This window comes from Pelobates fuscus, chromosome 2 (assembly GCF_036172605.1).
Source record: "Pelobates fuscus isolate aPelFus1 chromosome 2, aPelFus1.pri, whole genome shotgun sequence".
Taxonomy (NCBI): Eukaryota; Metazoa; Chordata; class Amphibia; order Anura; family Pelobatidae; genus Pelobates; species Pelobates fuscus.
Genome location: NC_086318.1, coordinates 328,185,255 through 328,209,300, shown reverse-complemented (window position 1 = coordinate 328,209,300; position 24,046 = coordinate 328,185,255). Strand labels below are relative to the sequence as shown.

At 41.4% G+C, this 24,046-nt stretch overlaps 1 protein-coding gene across 2 annotated transcripts in view; it reads left to right on the top strand.

The window, feature by feature from the left end:
• The window catches only part of TSTD3 (thiosulfate sulfurtransferase like domain containing 3), a 30,247-nt gene extending 7,424 nt beyond the window's left edge, over nt 1–22,823 (top strand). For both annotated transcript variants that reach the window (XM_063443561.1, XM_063443560.1), the window contains exons 2-4: nt 6,478–6,648; nt 9,754–9,913; nt 22,349–22,823. In XM_063443561.1, coding sequence (XP_063299631.1) covers nt 6,478–6,648; nt 9,754–9,913; nt 22,349–22,412 — 395 coding nt within the window. In that variant the 3' untranslated portion in view covers nt 22,413–22,823. The remainder of the gene's footprint in view (nt 1–6,477; nt 6,649–9,753; nt 9,914–22,348) is intronic.
• The last annotated feature ends 1,223 nt before the right edge of the window (nt 22,824–24,046 follow it).

Sequence of the window (24,046 nt, the reverse complement as noted above, 5' to 3'; positions counted from 1 at the left end):
ACTACACACACTGCCCCATACACACACACTACACACACTGCCCCATACACACACACTACACACACTGCCCCATACACACACTGCCCCACAAACACTGCCCCCATACACACACTACACACATTGCCCCATACACACACTACACACACTGCCCCACAAACACTGCCCCCATACACACACTACACACACTGCCCCACAAACACTGCCCCCATACGCACACTACACACACTGCCCCGCAAACACTGCCCCCATACACACACTTCCCCGCAAACACTGCCCCCATACACACACTGCCCCACAAACACTGCCCCCATACACACACTACACACACTGCCCCACAAACACTGCCCCCATACACACACTACACACAATGCCCCGCAAACACTGCCCCCATAGACACACTGTACACACTGCCCCACAAACACTGCCCCCATACACACACTACACACACTGCAACTCTCACATACACACTGCACCGCTCACACACACATACACACAATTTTGAGTCTATGTCTTTATGTGACTGTGTTTGTGATTTTCTGACTATGTATGTGTCTGCGTGTTTTTTTTAATATATGTGACTGGTTTTTTTTTTTCTTATTAAATCAAAATAAGCGGGCCACGGAAAAATTATCAAACGTTTACCGGTCCGCGGCGATAAAAAGGTTGGGGAGCACTGCTCTATAACACATTGATAATGCTTTAGGCTTCATTGGGTCTCCCTAGTATCTGTTCATAAACAGCTGAAATTGGAGAGATATCGTGCAGGAAGGTTTTGCTAGTGTAACAAGGTGGAAGTTAAGTAAACTTTTGATCTGCAGATATGGGAACAAATAACCCAGGGGTAGGTTAAAAGAGGCCTGGAGACACGGATACACTTGTAATTAAAATACAAAAACACAAATCAGAAAAGAAGGGTGCGCCTGAATCACATAAAAATATACATATACCTTATCATAAGTCCAGAATGATACGATCCACGTAAATATGGAGGGTACTTGAGAATGGAGTTAGTCTTAACGGATATACACTTGTAGTTCAGTGGAAATATGTAGAAAGAAAACAGAAACAAGACCCCAATGGTCCAGTATGTAGACAGGGTAAAATAATAAAATGGTAGTAATAAGTATTACTCACACTTTTCAGAGCTAAAATCCAGCTCTGATATTGAATGCGTGAAGTGGAATAATCCCCACTCAAGGATGTGTGAAGTGGTGCTGGTCAGCAGATATGTAGTGTGAGTCAGAAGTCCAGCGTTGGTACGGTCCAGCCGAAAATTTAAAAGGAGATAAAATATAGTGCTCTCTGTTTTACGGATAAAACAGTATAAAAAGATAAAAATATACTCACGGTATATAGAGCAGGCTATCCTGCTCGATGTAAGCATATGGGTGGTATAATCCCCACCTATGGATTCTTTGTGCTTCTTTCTTAAGTGCTGAATATTGGTGTAGCCAAAAAAAACTAGAAAACTAAATAAAATCTAGAATAAAAAGGAATATAGCAAACAAAATATTTGCTGCCAAAATAATTCCTTTATTACAAATTATTAAAAAAAAAAACCTGTTTTTGAATAATTTCTAAAAAAAAAAAAAAAAGGAATTATTTTGGCACCAAATATTTTGTTTGCCATATTCCTTTTTATTATATATTTTATTTATTTATTTAGTTTTCCTGGCTACACCAATATTCAGCACTTAAGAAAGAAGCACAAAGAATCCATAGGTGGGGATTATACCACCCATATGCTTACATCGAGCAGGATAGCCTGCTCTATATACCGTGAGTATATTTTTATCTTTTTATACTGTTTTATCCGTAAAACAGAGAGCACTATATTTTATCTCCTTTTTAAATTTTCGGCTGGACCGTACCAACGCTGGACTTCTGACTCACACTACATACCTGCTGACCAGCACCACTTCACACATCCTTGAGTGGGGATTATTCCACTTCATGCATTCAATATCAGAGCTGGATTTTAGCTCTAAAAAGTGTGAGTAATACTTATTACTACCATTTTATTATTTTACCCTGTCTACAAACTGTACCATTAGGGTCTTGTTTCTGTTTTCTTTCTACATATTTCCACTGAACTACAAGTGTATATCCGTGAAGACTAACTCCATTCTCAAGTACTCTCCATATTTACGTGGATCGTTTTATTCTGGACTTATGCTAAGGTTTTGGACTTATATGTATATTTTTATGTGATTCAGGCGCACCCTTCTTTTCTGTTTTGTGTTTTTGTATTCTCTCTACTACGAGGGGATTAAAGGGAACTCCCCTTTTTGTTAAGGTGTGCAGCCGTTTACTGTGCATTATATATTTCTCTGTGGCAGCTTAGCGCTGACTCTCCTTCTTGTTTTTTACACTTGTAATTAAACTTGCGAGAATAGTTGAGATATGTGCATAATATCCACATCCCATTATCTCTGTAATTGTATGTGGTGTTCATAGCATCTCTAGTAGACAGAGCATCTGAACTGAACCCTTCACCATATCGACCCATTGTAACATGCCCTTGGGAGTATGTATGGATATCATCGATTGTAGCACTGCTGCTTTGCAATATAAGAGTATGTTTGGTACTCCCATCCCTTTTCTATAAAAAGGTTGTTGGAGTGGTGTTAGCGGGAGTTTAGCCTTTCGGTTTTAAAAATACACATTTATTGGAACCCAAATGTCCAGCGGCAACATTTCGACCAGAAAACTATTTTTCAAACTTAAAAAAAGAATGTTCTGATCGAAACGTTACTGCTGGACATTTAGGTTTGTGACGGACCGCCTGGCACTCCGACTGGGTACCTCCGTCAATCACTGCTTCCTAGTACTTACGAGTACCATAAGCAGTGGTGTATTTAGGATTTGTGCTGCCCTAGGCAGGACGGTGCTCGTGGACCCACCCCACACCCCCCCTAATTAAAATTTTCCCCACCCCTTCCTGTCAAGGCCGCACTTTGACTTACAGACGCTCACTCTTGCTGATAAATGCATACACTCACTGACAGACACACACTCTTATATACACTGACAAACAATGTCATACACATACTCACTGATTTGACACACTGATAGTCAGACATACACTATTACTCACACACTGACAGACTCACTGACAGACGCACACTCTCACTGACAGACGCACGCACTCACTGACCGACACATACACACGCATTCACTTACTGACACACTCACTCAAATTCACTGACACACACTCACTCACATTCACTGTCACACACACACACATTTGCCCCACTCACAATTATTATTATTTTTTATTAAAATCCACCCAGCCTCCCTGCTTTTTGGGATAGCTGGGTGGATTTTTTCACCTGGGGTCCATTGGGGTTGCTGGGTCGGGAGGCGGACAGGCGGGCGGGCAGCCACATTAAGCTGTCATATTTTGGCTCCCGGCATCACTCTTCTGCGCGCTAGGGAGCTGAGCAGAATGCTCAGGGGAAAGTGCTCCCTCGCTAACAGCTTAGTGTGGCTGCCCACCCAGGAAACAATCGCCCACCGGCTCCCATAAAACGAGGCAAACATGGTATTTGCCTGGGCATTTGGGGGCAGCATTTTTTGCCGTCCCCCGGAAATTGCCGCCCAAGGCAAATGCCTTGTTTGCCTCATGGTAGATACATCCCTGACCATGAGTACTGTACTGGAGCACCATAACCACCGTAAAACCCATGAACCACCGCAGCTTGGTTGGGGTCTCGCCGTCCTCCCTCCACCCTGGGCACAAGACCAGGATCCAGCTTACAGTGGGTAGACTTCTTCTAGTCCAGAGGGCATAGCAGGAACAGCTCTCAGAAGAGCTAGTGATTATACTCAGGGGAGTATTGTGATATAGCAATCCAAAAAGTGTATGTAGTTCTACAATCCCCCAAACATGAGCCAAGACTTCATGAAGGAGTAAAGTATTCTGTTTAATGGAAGCCACAGCTGGCCTTTTATGCAAGTCCCCAAGCAAGGTGTACGCTCACATGGACCTTGTTGGGGACAGGGACACAAATATAACAACAAGGTTACAAAGTGTGACACTCCCAATACAAACATACAATCCCGCCTCTCTGCCTGGGAGATAATTAAGGCAGATACTGCATTATCCCAATTATCTCCAGGCCGAAAAACACATAATTTACAAAACCCCAAAAACACATAAAACCCCACAATTATATCCCCTGATAGCCCTGATATGGGTGACCAGCATATCCAAAAATCACCCAGATCAGTTCAGAGGTTCAGGAATTCTATGGAAGTCTCATTTTGACTTTGGTTTCATGCCCACAATAGTTCCAGAGAATCAGGCTGTGCGGCCGGTCTACTTCGAGGATTTGAAATAATGTTCAAATTACTGAACGAAGCCGTTCGTGGATATAGTCTATGTATGTCTTTTGTTCTGGGGTATCTTCTTATCGAACACCGTTCGAATAGCCAAACATCCCTGGAAGGTAACGTTTTAGTGAGGTTCGTGCCGTCGAGTGTCCGATTTGAGTTGCACTCGACGACCAAACCCTGCTGGATGCGTTCGACAAAACAAGATGGCTACCACCACGTGGTTGAATGGCACTTCGAATGGCTTTGGGAGTTTAAAGTGACATTTCAGAAGTTCGAATGAGTCCTGTTAGCAGTCCCAACAGGCACAAATAGTACTTTTAAACATGGTTTAACATAAGGGCCATAGTCACAGGGTAGGAGGCTGGCAAACAGCCCCCTCCAAAAGCCAGTGGCGAAGTTACTTTTGTCACAGGGTTCCAATAAGTTTGCTTAGTTAAAGCCTTGGAGTGCCTGGGCCTTCTCCTTTTTTTTTTTTTTTTTTTTTGCAAACTATAATATTAGATCTTGGTCTGGTAGCAGGTCTTGGAATAATCAGGTAGGGCATTTGGCTTAATCTCCTTAGGACTCCCTTATTCTGATATTGTTGTGTCTGTCCCTGTCTTTTTGTGATCTGCAACTTTCTCCTCCAAAACTTATGTTCCATGGTGGTGAAGGCGTCTGCATGCGTTTTATGCTTCTCAAAAGTCTCTTCAGCCTTGTCTTGAAGGTGTGAAGTGTGATCTCCAACTTGACTTGAATATCAGCCCTTATATCTGTGGCTATCTTGCTGAAATCCACCCTCAGTGTAACCTGAAACTCGTTCAGCATTTGTCTTATCGAGTGATCAGTGACTGGTGTTGGAGTTAGAATGGATACAGAGGTGCTGTCACTGTTCCATGAACACTCAGATGGGGAAGATGGTCCGTCTGTGCCATTTTGGTCCTTCATTGGTGGAGATGACATGAAGGATACCCGCAGCCCTGAAGGTTTAGACTTAGGTTCGCTCTGAAGTGGTCTTAACTTTTTGGGTGATGTCAGATGCAGTTTGCTGTGCAGCACTCTGTCGGCACATACTTTTCCTGGGAGATACAGCTTTGCACGTCCACTCACATCGAGGTTCAAGTCACCTTTTTTTTTTTTTTTTTTTTTTTAAAGTAGGGTAAGTCCATGTTTAAGGGAACATTCCAAACCCCTAAAAGCAGTTAAGCTTGCTATTATTTTAATGCTGTATTGCAAAATCTGGAGATTAGTAAACTGTGAGAACAATGTCTGGATTTTGTTTATGACTGATTCTGAATTATTTTTATTTATATGTACAGTGGGAATGAAGAATTTAGTGTATGTGTATCTCTCCCCAGGCAGACAATTACTAGGGCAATCAGCCCTACAGCTCATTATAGTGATTATGCAGACACAAGTCTGGGGAACCAGGATACCAAACTGTCTCCAGTCAACTGGATAATGCAGTATTTACACTTCTAGATTATCAATATTCTTATCAATTTCATCCAAACTGGATGTCATTGATAACCCGAGGGTGGTAATGACAGGATTTAGTATGAACCAAATTTTTTTTTCAGGTTTTTATACAAGACTGTAGCATTCATTTTAAGGATAAAAAGTAGTAACTGGTGTACACCATTCTAATCTAGTAAGATCTGTAAATACAATACAAGGAGATGGCTCAGTATAAAAGGGGAACATCACATTTGAGCTTCTAACCCCTACTATTTTTGGCAAATGAAGTAGTTTGTCATCATTAAATGCTTTTAGGCTCTTTGGTCATGATGTTCTAATACCGTCCTCCGGTCTCGACATCCAGTTCCTTTACGGTTTCTCCATACAGGGCTTTAAAATTGCGCTCAAAGCCCTGCATTGCAGCCTTTTCAACCAGAGACAGAAACTAGTTTTCATACCAACGAGCTGTATATGGATTTGCAGATGCTGTTACTATTGCTATGTTGATTAGTGCTGCAAATGCCCAGCAGTAATCATCACAATTCCGTGCTTCTAAAAAAGTTTAAAATATTGTTTTATTTGACTCGTATTTTTTTTTATTTTTTTTTTTAATATAAAATGAGGCATAGTGTAATATAATGATACAGTGCTAATGGCACAAAAAATAAACAGAGTACTCATTTAACATGTATTTGATTACAGATCTGACTTTGAACTTGCATCACACCTGTGGCTTTTCAACAAGCGTTGGCAAAACTATCCAATATGAAGAACTTAAAAACTTGGTGAAAGAAGGAGTTATCCATATTGATGTGCGGGAACCGTGGGAAGTAAAAGAGTATGGCGTAATAAAGGGATCAATAAACATCCCAAGTAAGTTGATGTTAAAGGGACACTTTACTTACCAAAACCGCTTTAGCTTAATGAATCACTTTTGGTGTATAAAATTTTGTACCGTATATACTCTAGTATAAGCCGACCCGAATATAAGCCGAGGCCCCTAATTTTACCCCAAAAACCTGGGAAAACTTATTGACTCGAGTATAAGACTAGGGTGGGAAATGCAGCAGCTACTGGTAAATTTCTAAATAAAATTACCGTATATACTCGAGTATAAGCCGACCCGAATATAAGCCGAGGCCCCTAATTTTACCCCAAAAAACTGGGAAAACTTATTGACTCGAGTATAAGACTAGGGTGAGAAATGCAGCAGCTACTGGTAAATTTCTAAATAAAATTAGATCCTAAAAAAAATATATTAATTGAATATTTATTTACAGTGTGTGTATAATGAGTGCAGTGTGTGTATAATGAGTGCAGTGTGTGTATAATGAGTGCAGTGTGTGTGTATGAGTGCAGTGTGTGTATAATGAGTGCAGTGTGTGTATAATGAGTGCAGTGTGTGTGTATGAGTGCAGTGTGTGTATGAATGCAGTGTGTGTGTGTGTGTGTATGAATGCAGTGTGTGTGTGTGTATGAGTGCAGTGTGTGTGTATGAGTGCAGTGTGCTTATGAGTGCAGTGTGTGTGTGTGTGTGTGTTGCAGAGCCTTGGTGGGGGGTGGGCAATGCTTTTTTATTTTTTTTATTATTTTAATTTTTTTTTTTTTTTTTTATTTTTTTTATTTAATTTAATTATTATTATTTTAGTATTATTATTTATTATTTTTTATTTAATTTAATTATTATTTTAGTATTATTTATTTATTATTTTTTTATTATTATTATTATTCATCATTTTTTTTTTCGTCCCCCCTCCCTGCTTGATACATAGCAGGGAGGGGGGCTCCTTCCCTGGTGGTCCAGCATTGGCAGTTCAGTGGGGAGGAGAGGGGGGCTGGCAGAGCTGTACTTACCTCTCATGCAGCTCCTGTCAGCTCTCTCCTCCTCCGCGCCGTCCATGCAGCTCCCTCTGTCAGCAACCAGTGTAAGTCTCGCGAGAGCCGCGGCTCTCGCGAGACTTACACTGGGAGCTGACCGAGGTGCTGAACGGACGGCGCGGAGGAGGAGAGAGCTGCAGGAGAGGTAAGTACAGCTCTGCCAGACCCCCTCTCCCCCAGTCTGTATTATGGCAATGCAAATTGCCATAATACAGACTATTGACTCGAGTATAAGCCGAGTTGGTTTTTTTTAGCACAAAAAATGTGCTAAAAAACTCGGCTTATACTCGAGTATATACGGTAGATCCTAAAAAAATTATATTAATTGAATATTTATTTACAGTGTGTGTATATAATGAATGCAGTGCGTGTATGAGTGCAGTGCGTGTATGAGTGCAGTGCGTGTATGAGTGCAGTGCGTGTATGAATGCAGTGTGTGTGCGTATATATTAATTGAATATTTATTTCCAGTGTGTGTATAATGAGTGCAGTGTCTGTGAGTGCAGTGTCTGTGAGTGCAGTGTCTGTGAGTGCAGTGTCTGTGAGTGCAGTGTCTGTGAGTGCAGTGTGAGTGTGTGTGAGTGCAGTGTGAGTGTGTGTGAGTGCAGTGTGAGTGTGTGTGAGTGCAGTGTGAGTGTGTGTGAGTGCAGTGTGAGTGTGTGTGAGTGCAGTGTGAGTGTGTGTGAGTGCAGTGTGAGTGTGTGTGAGTGCAGTGTGTGTATATGAATGAAGTGTGATGCAGTGTGTGTTTGTGTATGTGTTGGTGGGGGTGGGCATTTAATATATTATTAATTATTATTATTATTTTTTTTTTATATTATTATAATTTTTTTGTATTATTATTTTTATTCATTTTTTTAATTATATTTTTTTTTCGTCCCCCCTCCCTGCTTGATACATGGCAGGGAGGGGGGCTCCTTCCCTGGTGGTCCAGTGTCATTGGTAGTTCAGTGGGTGGAGAGGGGGGCTGGCAGAGCTGTACTTACCTCACCTGCAGCTCCTGTCAGCTCTCTCCTCCTCCGCGCGGTCTGTGCAGCTCCCTCTGTCAGCTCCCACTGTAAGTCTCGCGAGAGCCGCGGCTCTCGCGAGACTTACACTGGGAGCTGCCCGAGGTGCTGAACGGACGGCGCGGAGGAGGAGAGAGCTGACAGGAGCTGCAGGAGAGGTAAGTACAGCTCTGCCAGCCCCCCTCTCCCCCGGTCTGTATTATGGCAATGCAAATTGCCATAATACAGACTCTGACTCGAGTATAATCCGAGTTGGGGGTTTTCAGCACAAAAAATGTGCTGAAAAACTCGGCTTATACTCGAGTATATACGGTATTTGATTTTCAGGCAGTCCCCCGATCGTTATTAGCTTAGTAGATGAGTATTCCTGACTGGAAGGTGCTGTGCCACCCACCGGCGTTAAAGCCCACCTTTTGCAGGATGGAAGGGGTTAACCGAGATATAACATTTCAAACAAAACAGCTGAGTGAGCAAATTTGGCCATAAATCTTGGTTTACTGTCATCAACGGCTAACAACCAATATATACATATTTTTATATTTCATAAGGTTAAGAAAGGACATTTTAAAAGCCTTAAAACACCACTAAGGCACCCAGACCACTTCATCTTGATGAATTAGTCTGGCTGCAGTGGACCTAATTTTAACCCTGCAATGTAAACAAATGCAGTTTTGTAGAAACTGTTCACATTACAGACGCCTCAGGTGGCTGTCTTCCTGACATACAATAGCGGTGCTAACCTTGTGAAAACAGAATCTGACTTGGTTCTCCGTCAAATGCTGCTCCTAGAGTATTTGATTGGCCCACATTTGATTTGCCTCACATGCACACTAGCCTCCCATGGGGAAACATTGCATTGGTTGAGATCTCCGAAGTGGAGTAGCAGGACTTAGACCAGCCCGGCGATGGAGTTAAAGTAAGTTATCCTGGCTTTTTACTTCGAGGAGCCTATTAACCTAAATAGATAGCAGGACACTACAGAGTAAGGAATACATGTTTTGTATTCCTAATGTTGTAGTGTTCATTTTGTTATATGTTGAATGAGAATATTCTTTGAAGATGAACACAGTATTTTCTTAATTTTGTTTTCCAGTTGGTGAACTAGTTGCTGCATTGCAGATGAGCCCCGGTGACTTTGAGGAGAAATATCATCAGAAGCTGCCTGATAAGTCAGACACAGTAGTATTTTCATGTCTGGCTGGAATTCGAAGCAAGAAAGCATTGGATGTAGCAAGCTCATTAGGATTTAATCAGTATGTATTTCATCTAGCACATGATGATTTCCAAACATGCATGAGAGTTTGACTTCTTACCTGGCTCCTAAGGAGCTTTCAGTAGCAGAGCATCTCTGGCACCATAACCACTAAATGGCTTTTTTCATGAAAGAAAACTAAAATATGAACAACACTATATGGCAACTGATCCCTGCTGTGTTCCAGCTGAAGGGTCTTCATTTGGAATAGCTGCTGACAGCTAAACAATTGAAAAATACACTAGAAAAGCAAAACCAGTATATTTATCTACTGAAAATGATGCTTTAAATCACTGCTTGACAAATTTCACTAGAAATTTACTAGCCACTCTCAAATACCTAATAAATCGTTCACATTCAATAAGCCATGATTTATATTACACACAGTGTGTGGGAGTTGTTCGGAAGGGGATTTGTTTGATCTCTTCTGACCAGCATGAAGATAAAAAAATTTGTATTGTCATGGTGACCTGACACAGTGGATTTCTCAGGGCCTTATTTAAAGATTGTTTAGGTAATGTCCTCCTTTTTGTCTTGACTTTAAAGGAACACTTCTAACGTCTGACATACAAGCACGTATCCCTAAAATTTATTATACTTTGTAGATTAGAAATAATTTATTTACATTATAATGCCAGATGCGTCATTCTTGCAGCAGTTGCCGCTCCACATTACTGATCGTCTCAACCAATCCTTCCATTTTTTCTTTTGATGCGGAAAATGGTAGGACAAGTCTCCAGCTTTTCCAATCATGTATGTATGTGTATATATATGTGTGTATATATATATATGTGTGTTTACTGGCTTTGCATCTTTTCCTAAGTTGTGTTTGAAAGCTGTTGTATACAGCAAACACAGACTCAAGGGAATCCATGTTTAAAATGGAATGAGGCAAAAATATGATTCTTTGTTAAACTAATTTGAAGATGCCCATCTTGAATCCTTTGTGGTAGTAACATCACTGGAGAAATCACTGTGATTTCTGTGGGAAAAGCAAGTCTTAGCTTGGTTGCTTCATCTAAGTGTTGCTTCTAAGTGTGTGGTTGGAGATATTCTGGAGAGTTTTACAGAAGCTTCAACTGTCTAAGAGTTCTTTTTTACTGTTACAGGTAAGATTCATCTGTAGGAAAAGGTTACTGATTGCACAAGATTTGATTTCCTGTTGGTAATTATAAGGCATTTGATTTGATTATTTAGCTACTTGCTATTGATTGCTGTTTAAATTAGCTATTGTTTGCAAATAAGCAGAGGCCTACCCAGTTGTTAAACATTCCTAGTGGGTGGTGATTTTAGGAGTTATATAAGGGTTGTTGTCATTAGCTTGGCTAATATAGCTAGGTTGCTACATCTAAGTGTTGCTTCTAAGTGTGTGGTTGGAGATATTCTGGAGCGTGTTGCTTCTAAGTGTGTGGTTGAATATATTCTGGAGGTAATCTGAGGTATTCAGGAGGATAAATAAAAAGTTAAGATTTGTTTGATTTAAATTATTTACCTCATTGGAATGGCAGACTTAGTTCAGTGTAATAGTTGCTATGCATTTTGTTTCACGTTCCACTTTTTGGAGGTTTGGTTGTTGTCTAATCTGTAGACAGTTCTCTATCTTGCAGCAGGAGATTGTATTTTTGAAGTCTTGTATTTGTATATTATCTGGTAAACAAACTCTCAGGCTGGAACTGCTGCAAAGCCACTGCCACAGAGACATACTAGGAACGGCAGATGGATCACTGTAGGATCTGGTAGACTTATGGATAAAAGGCATATTGCACAGTCTGTTGCTCTACATAATTCATTTTCTGCACTTTCAGAGTGTAGTGGTGTCGTGGAGAGAGGCACTGAGGCTAGTGGTGTTGTGGAGAGAGGCACTGAGGCTAGTGGTGTTGTGGAGAGAGGCACTGAGGCTAGTGGTGTTGTGGAGAGAGGCACTGAGGCTAGTGGTGTTGTGCAGAGAGGCACTGAGGCTAGTGGTGTTGTGCAGAGAGGCACTGAGGCTAGTGGTGTTGTGCAGAGAGGCACTGAGGCTAGTGGTGTTGTGCAGAGAGGCACTGAGGCTAGTGGTGTTGTGCAGAGAGGCACTGAGGCTAGTGGTGTTGTGCAGAGAGGCACTGAGGCTAGTGGTGTTGTGCAGAGAGGCACTGAGGCTAGTGGTGTTGTGCAGAGAGGCACTGAGGCTAGTGGTGTTGTGCAGAGAGGCACTGAGGCTAGTGGTGTTGTGCAGACATGCTTGGAGACTATGGTGAGGCCTAATAGAAAGCAGTTGTTGTTGAGGGATTCCATCATAAGAGGTGTGGAGATGGACAATGGTGGTCTTGTGAGGTGTCTTCCCGGAGCTACTGCTCACAGAGACAGGAGACGTATCTGTGATATTGTTAAGCAAGCAAAGCAGGAAGGGGAATTGGATGTACTTGTCCATCTAGGGACAAATGACTTGGCTTGCAATGAGGTTTCAGAGGTTAAGGAAGTGTTTTTTTTTTACCAATGATATACGGCAGGTTGCTTCCACACTGTCATTCTCTGAAGTTCTGCCTGTGCATAACACTCAGAATGACAGGCGGATGCGTATTAGGGACTTTAACTTGTGGCTTGGTGAATGGTGTCGGGAGCAAGGATTTGGCTTTATTTCTCATGGTAGCTCTGTTTGAAATGGAAATAAACTGTACAAAATAGATGGTTTGCATCTTTCTCAAAAGGGAACAAATGTTCTCAGTGAGCAGTTCAGAGGTTTTGCTAGGATGTATTTAAACTAGGAGGGGGGCAAAAGGGTGATAAAACATCAATCCAATTGTCCCGCAAAACAAGGACAGAAGGTGCCTGTAGCAAGTGTTAAAAAATGATAGGCTTAGAGTCATGTCTACAAATGCTCGCAGTTTAGGGAATAAGATCCATGAACTTGTTGCAATAATGGCAACTGATAGTGTACATTTAGTCACTGTTACTGAGGCATGGTATAATGAGAAAAATGACTGGGACATAGCAATACCAGGGTACTCTTTTTATATAGAAAAGGCAGGGAAGGCAAGAAAGGGGGAGGGGTGGCCCTGTATGTGAAGGATAGCATAAAATCTAGCCTAATAAAGGGTAGTGAGGCGAACATAGAGTCTGTTTGGGTTACGTTGGAATTTGGTAATCACACAGTAACTCGTGTAGGTGTGATTTATAGGCCCCCAGGACAAATTGAAGAGTTAGATAATCTACTAGTTGAAGAAATAGCTAAAATGACAATGAAGGGGGAAGTTATCATCATGGGTGACTTTAATCTTCCTGATGTGAATTGGAAAACAAAAATAGCTGCTTGTGCCAGGCGCACACATATTCTAAACTCCCTAATGGGATTGTCTCTAAAACAAGTCGTTGAGGAGCCAACTCGTAAAGAGGCCATACTAGATTTAGTGTTAACAAATGGAGATTTGGTATCAGATATTACTGTAGGTGAAAGTTTAGGATCCAGTGATCATCAGTCAGTGTGGTTTAATAAGAACAGTGACTGAGTCACACCACACAAAAACAAAAGTTTTAGACTTTAGAAAACAGACTTTTCTAAAATTAGAATATGTGTAAAGGAGTCATTATCAGACTGGAGCAATTTAAATGGAGTCCAAGATAAATGGGATTATTTAAAAGTTGCACTACTGAAGGCAACAGAAAATTGCATTAGGCTTGTCAGTAAAAGCAAAAAATTCAAGAAACCACTGTGGTACTCCGCAGATGTGGCCAAAAGTAAAAAACAAAAAGTTAGCATTTAGTAATTTATAAAAAAAAAAAAAAAAAAACTAGTGAGGAAGACAGAATGATCTATAAGATTGCAGAAAGAGGCTAAGCAAGTTATAAGAGCTTCCAATTCACACACAGAAGAGAAAATAGCACAGTCAGTAAAAAAAGGGGTACAAAACTTTTTTTAGATACATAAATGAGAAAAGAAAAGTAAAACCAGGATTAGTTGGATTAGAAACAAAAGAAGGAAGGTATGTAGATGAGGATAAAGGTCTAGCTGACTACCTCAATGAATATTTTTGCTCGGTATTTACAGATGAAAATGAAGGAAAGGGACCTCAGTTAAGAAAAAGGATAAATTAGTACTTTATTACACGTGAGTTTACAGAGGAAGAGGTTCTATTTCAACTGTCAAAAGTAAAGACAAATAAGTCAATGGGACATGATGGAATACACCCAAAGCTATTAAAAGAGCTTTAGTGGTGTACTAGCAAAACCATTAATAGATTTATTTAACCAATCATTAACAGGAGTAGTCCCAGAAGATTGGAAGTTGGCGAATGTTGTGCCCATTCACAAGAAAGGTAATGGGGAGGAGTCGGGCAACTATAGGCCAGTAAGCCTTACTTCATTAGTGGGGAAAGTGATGGAAACCATGTTAAAGGATAGGATTGTTGAACATCTAAAAACACATGGATTTCAAGATCAGAGGCATGGGTTTACTTCAGGGAGATCATGCCAAACTAATCTTATTGATTTTTTTGATTGGGTAACTAAAATTATAGATCAGGGTGGTGCAGTAGACATTGCTTACCTAGATTTCAGTAAGGCCTTTGACACTGTTGCACAGGCTTATCAATAAACTGCAATCTTTAAGTTTGGATTCCAATATTGTTGAATGGGTAAGGCAGTGGCTGAGTGACAGGCAACAGAGGTTTGTAGTCAATGGAGTTTATTCGAAGCTCGGGCTTGTCACCAGTGGGGTACCTCAGGGATCTGTACTTGGACCCATTCTCTTTAATATTTTTAGTAGTGATATTGCAGAAGGTCTTGATGGTAAGGTATGTCTTTTTGCTGATGATACTAAGATATGTAACAGGGTTGATGTTCCAGGAGGGATAAGCCAAATGGCAAATGATTTAGGTTAACTAGAAAAATGGTCAGAGTTGTGGCAACTGACATTTAATGTGGATAAGTGCAAGATAATGCATCTTGGACGTAAAAACCGAAGGGCAATGTACAGAATATTTGATAGAGTCCTAACCTCAACATTTGAGGAAAGGGATTTAGGCGTGATTATTTCTGATGACTTAAAGGTAGGCAGACAATGTAATAGAGCAGCAGGAAATGCTAGCAGAATGCTTGGTTGTATAGGGAGAGGTATTAGCAGTAGAAAGAGGGAAGTGCTCATGCCATTGTACAGAACACTGGTGAGACCTCACTTGGAGGAGTACTGTACACAGTACTGGAGACCGTATCTTCAGAAGGATATTGATACCTTAGAGAGAGTTCAGAGAAGGGCTACTAAACTGGTTAATGGATTGCAGGATAAAACTTACCAGGAAAGGTTAAAGGATCTTAACATGTATAGCTTGGAGGAAAGACGAGACGGGGGAATATGATAGAAACATTTAAATACATAAAGGGAATCAACACAGTAAAGGAGGAGACTATATTTAAAAGAAGAAAAACTACCACAACCAGAGGACATAGTCTAAAATTAGAGGGACAAAGGTTTAAAAATAATATCAGGAAGTATTACTTTACTGAGAGGGTAGTGGATGCATGGAATAGCCTTCCAGCTGAAGTGGTAGAGGTTAACACAGTAAAGGAGTTTAAGCATGCGTGGGATAGGCATAAGGCTATCCTAACTATAAGATAAGGCCAGGGACTAATGAAAGTATTTAGAAAATTGGGCAGACTAGAAGGGCCGAATGGTTCTTGTCTGCCGTCACATTCTATGTTTCACATTCTATGTTATGGCTTGACTGGTGTGCAGATTTTTGTTTAACATTGTATTAAATATATATATTTAATATATACACACACACCCTTAATTATATCTTGCATAATTAAATTTGTGTATGTTTTCATTGGAGGTATATCTACTAAATAGGGATTTTTATATTTGTTTTATTTATTTGGGCAGTGGAGTATTGTTTTCATTAAAATAAAGTGTGCTGCATAATTAAAAGAGCACTCCAAGCACCATAGCAACTACAGCCTGTTCTAGGGGCGTTCCACAGTAAAATGTCACACCATTTTAACAACTTCATTGCGTAACACCAAGTGCCTGTGGAAACATCCCCTGCATCCCGTCTTCTCCAGCTGTAGAATCCAGATTTCTGTATAGAGCAGGCGTCATTAGCTTAGTGTTAACTGAGCACTCTTGGCAAAATGAGTGCAATCCTGCATCCGGTGTCTCCTACTTGAGAAGACAGGATGCAGGCAGTCAGCAGGAACCAGTTAAGTTATCAAGCCATATTAAACAGGTTTATTGAAATTTCTGGTAATGCAGTCAAAAGTTAACATGAGACAAAGTAGGGAATAGACCTACTTTGATCTCCTAGACCTCAGTGTTGCACTCTTGCACATGTGTGAAAGTACATCACTTACGTGTGCTCCTGGCGAATGAAGCGCCAAGAGCTTAAGAAATAAGGGGAACAGCATCTTGTATCTCACCTCGGCTGCCCCCCTGAGCTACCATCAGCATGTCTTTGCTCAATATTCAGAGACCCCAGAAAGTAACATATCCACTTTAAAATGTTCTGACATCTTACCATTGGACCAGGTTACTCTTGGCACCATAACCTTAATCCTCTGCTGTTTTCTTGGTTGTTTTTTCTTTTTAACTAGCTTATGGACTCTTTTCTGTTTGTTTACTTTTTCTGGCAATGCTCAGCCAGCCTTTCACTTTCAGGCACACCCTCTGCTATTTATCACACCCCACTCACCCCTCTTCTCCCCTTCCCTTCTCTAACATCAGTTGTTGTAAGTGTTAAACTCATCAGATCGATGTGTATTGCTTCAATCCTGAGGAAGAGAGGGAACTGTCAAAAGTTTGTCTTTAAAATATTATGTTAGTCCAGTAAAAAAAGGTATCATTGCATACTGCAATACTCTGGTATTTTGGCAATTTCAGATATTTTAACTAAACGAGTATTTAAAACACTTTTACTTCTGTGGTTACATTTCCTGTAAATCTAGACAAGACATACTACATGCAAAAGAGACATATCTGTAGTTAATTATGGCAATATGATCATTTAGAACCAACATGAGAAACTCTTGTTAGATCTCAACAGCAACATGTCTTTTTTGACCTTGCTGCTTTATTTATTTTGCCATCATCCATTCTAATAAACTATTGCTTGATTTCCTCTGGTAGGCAATACAAACCAGCTGACCAAAATTCACCACCTCCAATTACAATTTTAATAATGACACAGAGGCTCCTATTATGCTTTCTCTTTCTTTTAATTTCCCTCAGCAGCGAAGAGAGAGATGTATACAGAAGAGAAAAAATAAACATAACATTGCATAGTAACAGTGCAACCAATCAGCATTCATCAACAAGTATATAAGGTGTAGCACCCAACACTCTTCCTCTTTCTTCGCTGCTCCATTAGACCAGCAAAGTACATTTGCTTCTTTATACTGTTTGACAATAACAAATATTTTACTCTATTGGTAATTTTTTCACTTGATTAATATTATTTCAAACTGCTTGATTATAGGTTTATTTGGTTTAATCCTCTAGAGTGTGCCCCTGGGAATGTGGGATCTGTGACTAAAGTCACTCTCCTTTCCCTTGGACGTCCCTCTCGGCATCCAAAACTTTGCCAACCGAGGGAAGACATTAAGTGGCCACTAGCTGTGGTTGTTCCCTCCGCCCGCGGGATACCGCCCATCGACGTTTAGCCCACGTTTTTTACCGCGACGCTATCGTTGTTCTGAACGCCAATCGCAAACAGGCGCCCCGCCCACTATTACCACCACACATGCGCTGTGCGCTTGAGGCGCCCATTTTCTTGGTTACATGTCGCCACCAATGCCGGCGGCCGTTTTAGTGCGGCCCAAGAGCGGTAATCACAGCGAGGTCCGGCGGAATAGCAAAACACGGCTCCTATCATTGCTATCGTTTATATTGCTGTTTTTTGCCTTAGGTTTTTTCCTCCTAATTACTTTAGTTGGGTGGCTGGATTAAGCAATCCTTACCACCTAGATCTTCCTATATCCTCCCTACCTTAGGTTTTTTTTTATACATTCTGGTGGCCTATACTTGCCCTGATAACCCCACAGGGCTGGTTGGCAAAGGGCTATATATTATTTGAATTGTTGATCATCTCTCATCCTTTGTGGTGATTCTGTAGCTGCAACATGCAAGTATGTGGTGATGGGCCTGTCGACCACCCTCTGAACGTCGTGGGGACTACTGTCCCTGACCCCTTAGACGATGCCAATATGATCCTCAGAGGAATTCCAAAGTCTACTGGACGTAACTATGACAAACTCATGGTGGTCATGTCCTCCACAATTACACAGTCCATAACTCAGGCATTGATGCAAGGGCACCCTACAACCCAGGCCCCTCCACAAACCTCTGATATGCCCAGCATACCCTTGCCGGGCCACAAGGCCCTGAGCAAGCATTAACACCCTGATCTCCCTCCACATATCAAGGGTGACCCTGGTTTGAATGACATGCCTCAGGCTGTCCAAGATGGCGCGCAACAACTAGCAATAGAGCCACTGTCCGGGCAAAAGCGGCCAGACATTGGAAACAGGCACGGTCCCATGAGATCATGTCAGACTCGGACTACAGTGATGAGGAGGGCTCAGATGAGGTATTCTCAGACCTTTTATTAGGAAGAGGTTTCCGAGGATGAGAACCTCATGGGGACGCAATTCGCCACCACTCCATCCAAAAAGGACCTAGGGAACCCAGGTGAACCACAGGACGTTTAGCTTACCCCGGCATTCGACCCGGATGACTTGCGCCAACCGTGCTCGGCTGAATGGGAGCCACCGGAGCATATTGCACAATACATGGTGCTGAGGGTCCACAAACCTCTCTCCCAGGAGGGCCGTAATAAACTGAGGGCTGAATGCCCCCAGACCCATTATCCCGGACATGGTGGCCAAGACACCTGAAGTCGATCCGCAGATCGTACCATTTTTATCAAAAACCGTCTGGAAGCCGAAGAAGGGCCTAGACTACTCCTTACGGAATTGCCAGGATAAGTTCCGTAAGGAGTTCCTGGACACACTAGGCCCTATTACTAAACTATATGAACTGCTGGAGTCAGCACAATTGGGTAAAACCCAAATTGATTAAGCCATAGCGTTTGGATGGTTGCAACGCCTGGTGTGCACAGTTGGCAATGCCAACTCGGCCATGTCCACAGAACGCAGGAAAGCTATCCTGCTCAAAATAGAATCTAAGCTAGCTAGCATGGCCACCACTGGACCTTGAGCGGCCGCTAAAGGCCTATTGTTTGGCAAGTCCTTTGTCAAGGTAAGCAAGGAAATGGAGGTTCATATGCCTGCCCTTTGGCCTGTCCTCAGCCCCATGGTGCTTCACGGAAGTCCTGAAACCAGTGGTGACCTTCCTGAGAATACACTGGATACGACTAATCATCTACTTAGATGATGTCCTTCTACTGTCACAAACACAGGAACAACTGACAGTCCATCTCACTTGGATCATACACCTCCTTAAGAACGTAGGTTTCTTGGTGAACTGTGAAAAGTCAGTTCTACAACAATCTCAACGTATGGAGTTCCTATGATTTCGGGTCGACTCCATCAAACAAGTTCTATGCCTCCCGGCAGAGAAAAATACAAACATCAAGAAGGAGATAAAACGATTAATGAACCGTCCAGACATATCCCTGCGGCAACTAGCGAGGGTCCTCGACCTGTTATCCGCCTCCATCCAGGCAATTTTCCCGGGCCCATTACACTACAGGGCTTTACAGAGACTGAAGGCATCCTATCTGAGAAGTGGCCATTCATACGAAACATGCATTTTGCTATACGAGGAATCCAGAGAAGAATTAACCTGGTGGCTGGCCCACATGGAAGCATGGAATGGGCGAGCAATTTTCAGATCCACTCCGGATCTTGTGATAGAATCAGATGCGAGCTTACAGGGCTGGGGCGCGTGTTGCGGTCCCATATCCACCAGAGGCAGATGGTCCACAGAAGAATCTTTTCTGCATATCAATTGCCTGAAACTGCTGGCAGCCTCGTTTGCCATTCGCAGTCTCTCTCCCAAGAACATCTCTTGCTTGATCCTACTCAAACTAGACCATGTTTCCACCCTCCGCTACATCAACCATCTGGGTTGAACTAAGTCACGAATGTTAGCAGTATTGGCCAGAGACTTTGGGCATTGTCAAAATATATCAGTAACAGCGGAACATATCCCATGTCTGGAGAATTACACCGCAGACTGGAACTCCAGTTACCTGAAGGACATGGGGGATTGGAAACTTCGGCCGTCTATATTCAGGGAGATTGCCCACCTCTGGGGGCCATTACAAGTGTACCTCTTTGCATCCAGACTGAACACTCAACTTCTGTGATTCTTCAGTTGGAGACCGGACCCAGAAGCTATGGCAGCGGATGCATTCCTCCAAGATTGGTCCACAAACCGGTCATATGCCTTTTCTCCGTTCAACCTGATTGCTCAGACTCTGGCATATCAACGACATTGCAGAGGTACTATAGTCCTGAAAACCCCATTTTGAAGGTCACAACCTTGGTTCCCACACCTATTGGAGATGCCGATAGATTACCCACTATTGTTACCGGATCTACCAATCTGGATGGGGAGTCACGGAGGAAGGACACACGGCTGCTATCCAGTTTACAGTTAGAATCAGTTTTGCGATTTAGATTTTCTGCTAGTCTTCGGATCACTACGGAAAGAGGAAGAGTGTTGGAGTGCTACACCTTATATACTAGTTGATGAAATGCACTGTTACTATGCAATGTTATGTTTATTTGTTTTCTCTTCTGTATACATCTCTCTCTTCGCTGCGGAGGTTAATTAAAGGAAAGAGAGCATAATACTCGGTGTCATTAATAAAATCATGACTTTACGTCATGTTAATAGTAAAATCTAGGAATTAAATGCAATGAACTACCGGCCAAAGAGAACTCTGGCAGGAAGTGAAAGGGTTACAGGGGTAGTAAAGGGCATAACCCTAAATATATAGAGAGAACAGAGCACGTAATGAGGAGAGCTCCTCGTGCAACCGGGATACTTCTCCTCACCGCTGCTACCCCCAGATGAATATCAAGTAATAGTAGTTTAAAAACTGCCAACCTTTATTGAAACAAAAAGTAATAATAATAATAATAGTTTAAACCTCCCACACACACACACACACACACACGAAAAAACACACACTTTCACCCTAAATAGTGAAGATTAAAACATAAAGACTAGAGACTACAGATCTAGCTGGTAAAGTATTCAGGCATATTCCTTGTATAGACAGATATATAACAATGTCTCAGAGCAGTGCAACTATTGTATAATTATATGAGACAGCTGAACACATTTACAAAAAGTATATACCAAGGAAATCCAGCCTGTTAATAGTTAATTGCAGTCAAACGAACAACAGGAGGCCTTCCCCTAATGAATCAAAATAGGGAAAAATAAACTTAAGTAACCTCTTCCAGAAAATCCCTGATTTAAGTATCAGCTTCCAACAGTGAAAAAAACTCCTTGTATTTAGTTAGTCTAGCAGAAGTTAAATCGAAAGGATAGAGAGATAAGAGGTAGAGGAAACAAATTTGTTAGAAAAAGTGCTGTCTAGACAGGGTCCAGTGTAGAGAAACGGACTCTGTCACCACACAGACATATATCGTAAATCCCTATAGTATATACACAGAGACCACAAAATAGAGGATCTCTCATTAGGGGATATCCTGCAGGCTGTAATCTCAGTCGATAGAAACCATGACCAAAATCATCAAGTCATAACTAGGTAATAGTTAGTATATGCACAAGTCGCCCAACGCGCGTTTCGGCGGTCTAACCGCCTTTCTCAAGGGCAGGCAAATGGCAATGCAGCTCCCTCCCTTCACTCCTTAAATATCATAGATCACTCCTACCAGCTAGATCTGTAGTCTCTAGTCTTTGTTTTAATCTTCACTATTTAGGGTGAAAGTGTGTGTTTTTTCGTGTGTGTGGGAGGTTTAAACTATTATTATTATTATTACTTTTTGTTTCAATAAAGGTTGTCAGTTTTTAAGCTACTATTACTTGATATTCATCTGGGGGTAGCAGTGGTGAGGAGAAGTATGCCGGTTGCACAAGGAGCTCTCCTCATTACTTTCTCTGTTAAATCTAGGAATTATTTCACAAAATATGACCAACAGTAAAACAAACTTCTACTTTTCTCACAACAAAATGGTTGCTAGTTTGTAAAACGGATAAAAGGATATTTTACACAATGATTCCAAATGGTTTTGCAAAATTTGTTGCATATCTTCAGCCTATACACATTTCTTTTTGTATTCTATTTATGTATTATGATAATCAAGTTGAGCTACTGCCTAGGTGCCAGAGAGGCTTTGATTGCTCTTAGTTTTTATGCAAGGAAGACCATATGGAGGCTACTCAAAGGCATGAAAACATAGAACTGACACAATGTAGCGAGGTTCTTAAATCAGAATAACACTACACTCTCTCCTCTTTCTTTTTTAGAACTTACAATTATGGTGGTGGCTTTCAGGACTGGGCAAGACATGAACCGCCACAAAAGAAGTGATCTGTATTTTGGATATTTTTGAGCTCCACTAGAACCATAGTATTTTGTCACTGCGCAGCATGATCAGAGAAGAAAAATAAGAAATGTTATTTGTACACAAGACACTTATCATTGTTATGACCGGTAAAGGAAAAGCTATATGTAGAATTTGAATAGCAGCATTGTATGTCATGTTTTACTGTTTGGGATCAAGTTTCATATAAACGTATTGGGGCCTATTTACTAAATCAGTATTAAGTTATACGCCAAAATAATGTAGCTGAAAAAAAAAAAGTTTTCTACAGTTTAAATGTTTGGGACAAAAAGATGCAATTCCCGTGGATAAACTGATGTAATTAATGCTGTTCTATGCATATACAATTATAGCAAAGAATGTATATTGACTGTTGGGGCAGTGCAGACTTTTCTTTTTTTTTGGGGGGGGGGGGGGGGGGGTTTATCAATGCAGTCCTCACAATGAACCTCTTTCTGATATTCTGATTAAATCTGATTTGGAATACTTTGGCAAGGAGTTTAGTTTCAATGTTGTGGAAGACCATGAGAAATTTGAAGGAAAAATTATCAAACTAGTTTTTGCATTAAAATTGTTTGTGGCCCATTTGGTATAAAATCAGAATTTTTTATCAGCACTCCAAACTTGTAATTTGTCTGTAGTCAATTTAATCTACATTTCTGAATTCATCAAAAATATCCATATATAATGGTTGAAATTCATATGGCACCAATGTGCGTTGTGAAGTGTTTAATAAAAAAATTCATACTGAACTCTGCTAGCTCCATAACGCACTGTAATAATAGTGCCATCGAGCCCACTCCCATTGTAAATAGTAAAGCCATTTTAGAACAGTTGACTACTTACCTGGTGTCTGTAAGGAACTCCACTGTATGTACTTTTATTAGCTCTCCTGAGCAAAGTCCTGTAGTACAGCCATGAGCTGACACTAAGCCTGCACCACTGGGCTTAGCTCAAAAAGAAAGCTTCTGGCTAGTAGTGGAGACAGACTCCAGTTAAGAAGTCAAACCATTCTAAAATTGTGTTTTTTTGTGTGTTTTTTTTTTTAACAAATATCCAAATGATGTACACGTTTTGTAACTACCTGTGGGAACTTGGCCTGGACCCTGACAAATTAGTATGTTATCGATAATGGGTGCTTAGTGGGATCCTATAGTGCCAGGAAAACAAAGCCATTTCCCAGGCACTATAGGGTTAAAACACCCCCCTCCCAATCCCTTCAGACACTTAGCTAAACCCAGCGCCGATGTCCCTCGTCGGTGGGTGAGACCTAATGCGCATGCAAGGCAATGGCCTCGCACACATTAGACCTCCCTATAGGAAAGCATTGAATAATGCTTTCCTATGGGGAAAATCTGAAGCTGGAGGTCCGTGAGGACGTCCAGCATCAGATAACTGACCAAAAGTCAGTTTGGATTCTGGAAGCCCTCTAGTGAGCCACTAAGGATGGACTAGAGCTGCAGTGCAATGTTTTACATTGCAGCACTAAGTGCAATAGGGAGACAGCACCCAGACCCCTTCAATGAGCTGAAGTGGTCTGGGTTCCTACAGTGTCCCTTTGATAGAAAAAAATAGTTTGAAGTGGTTCATCCGATCAAATTTCTTTTATTTCACACCCAAA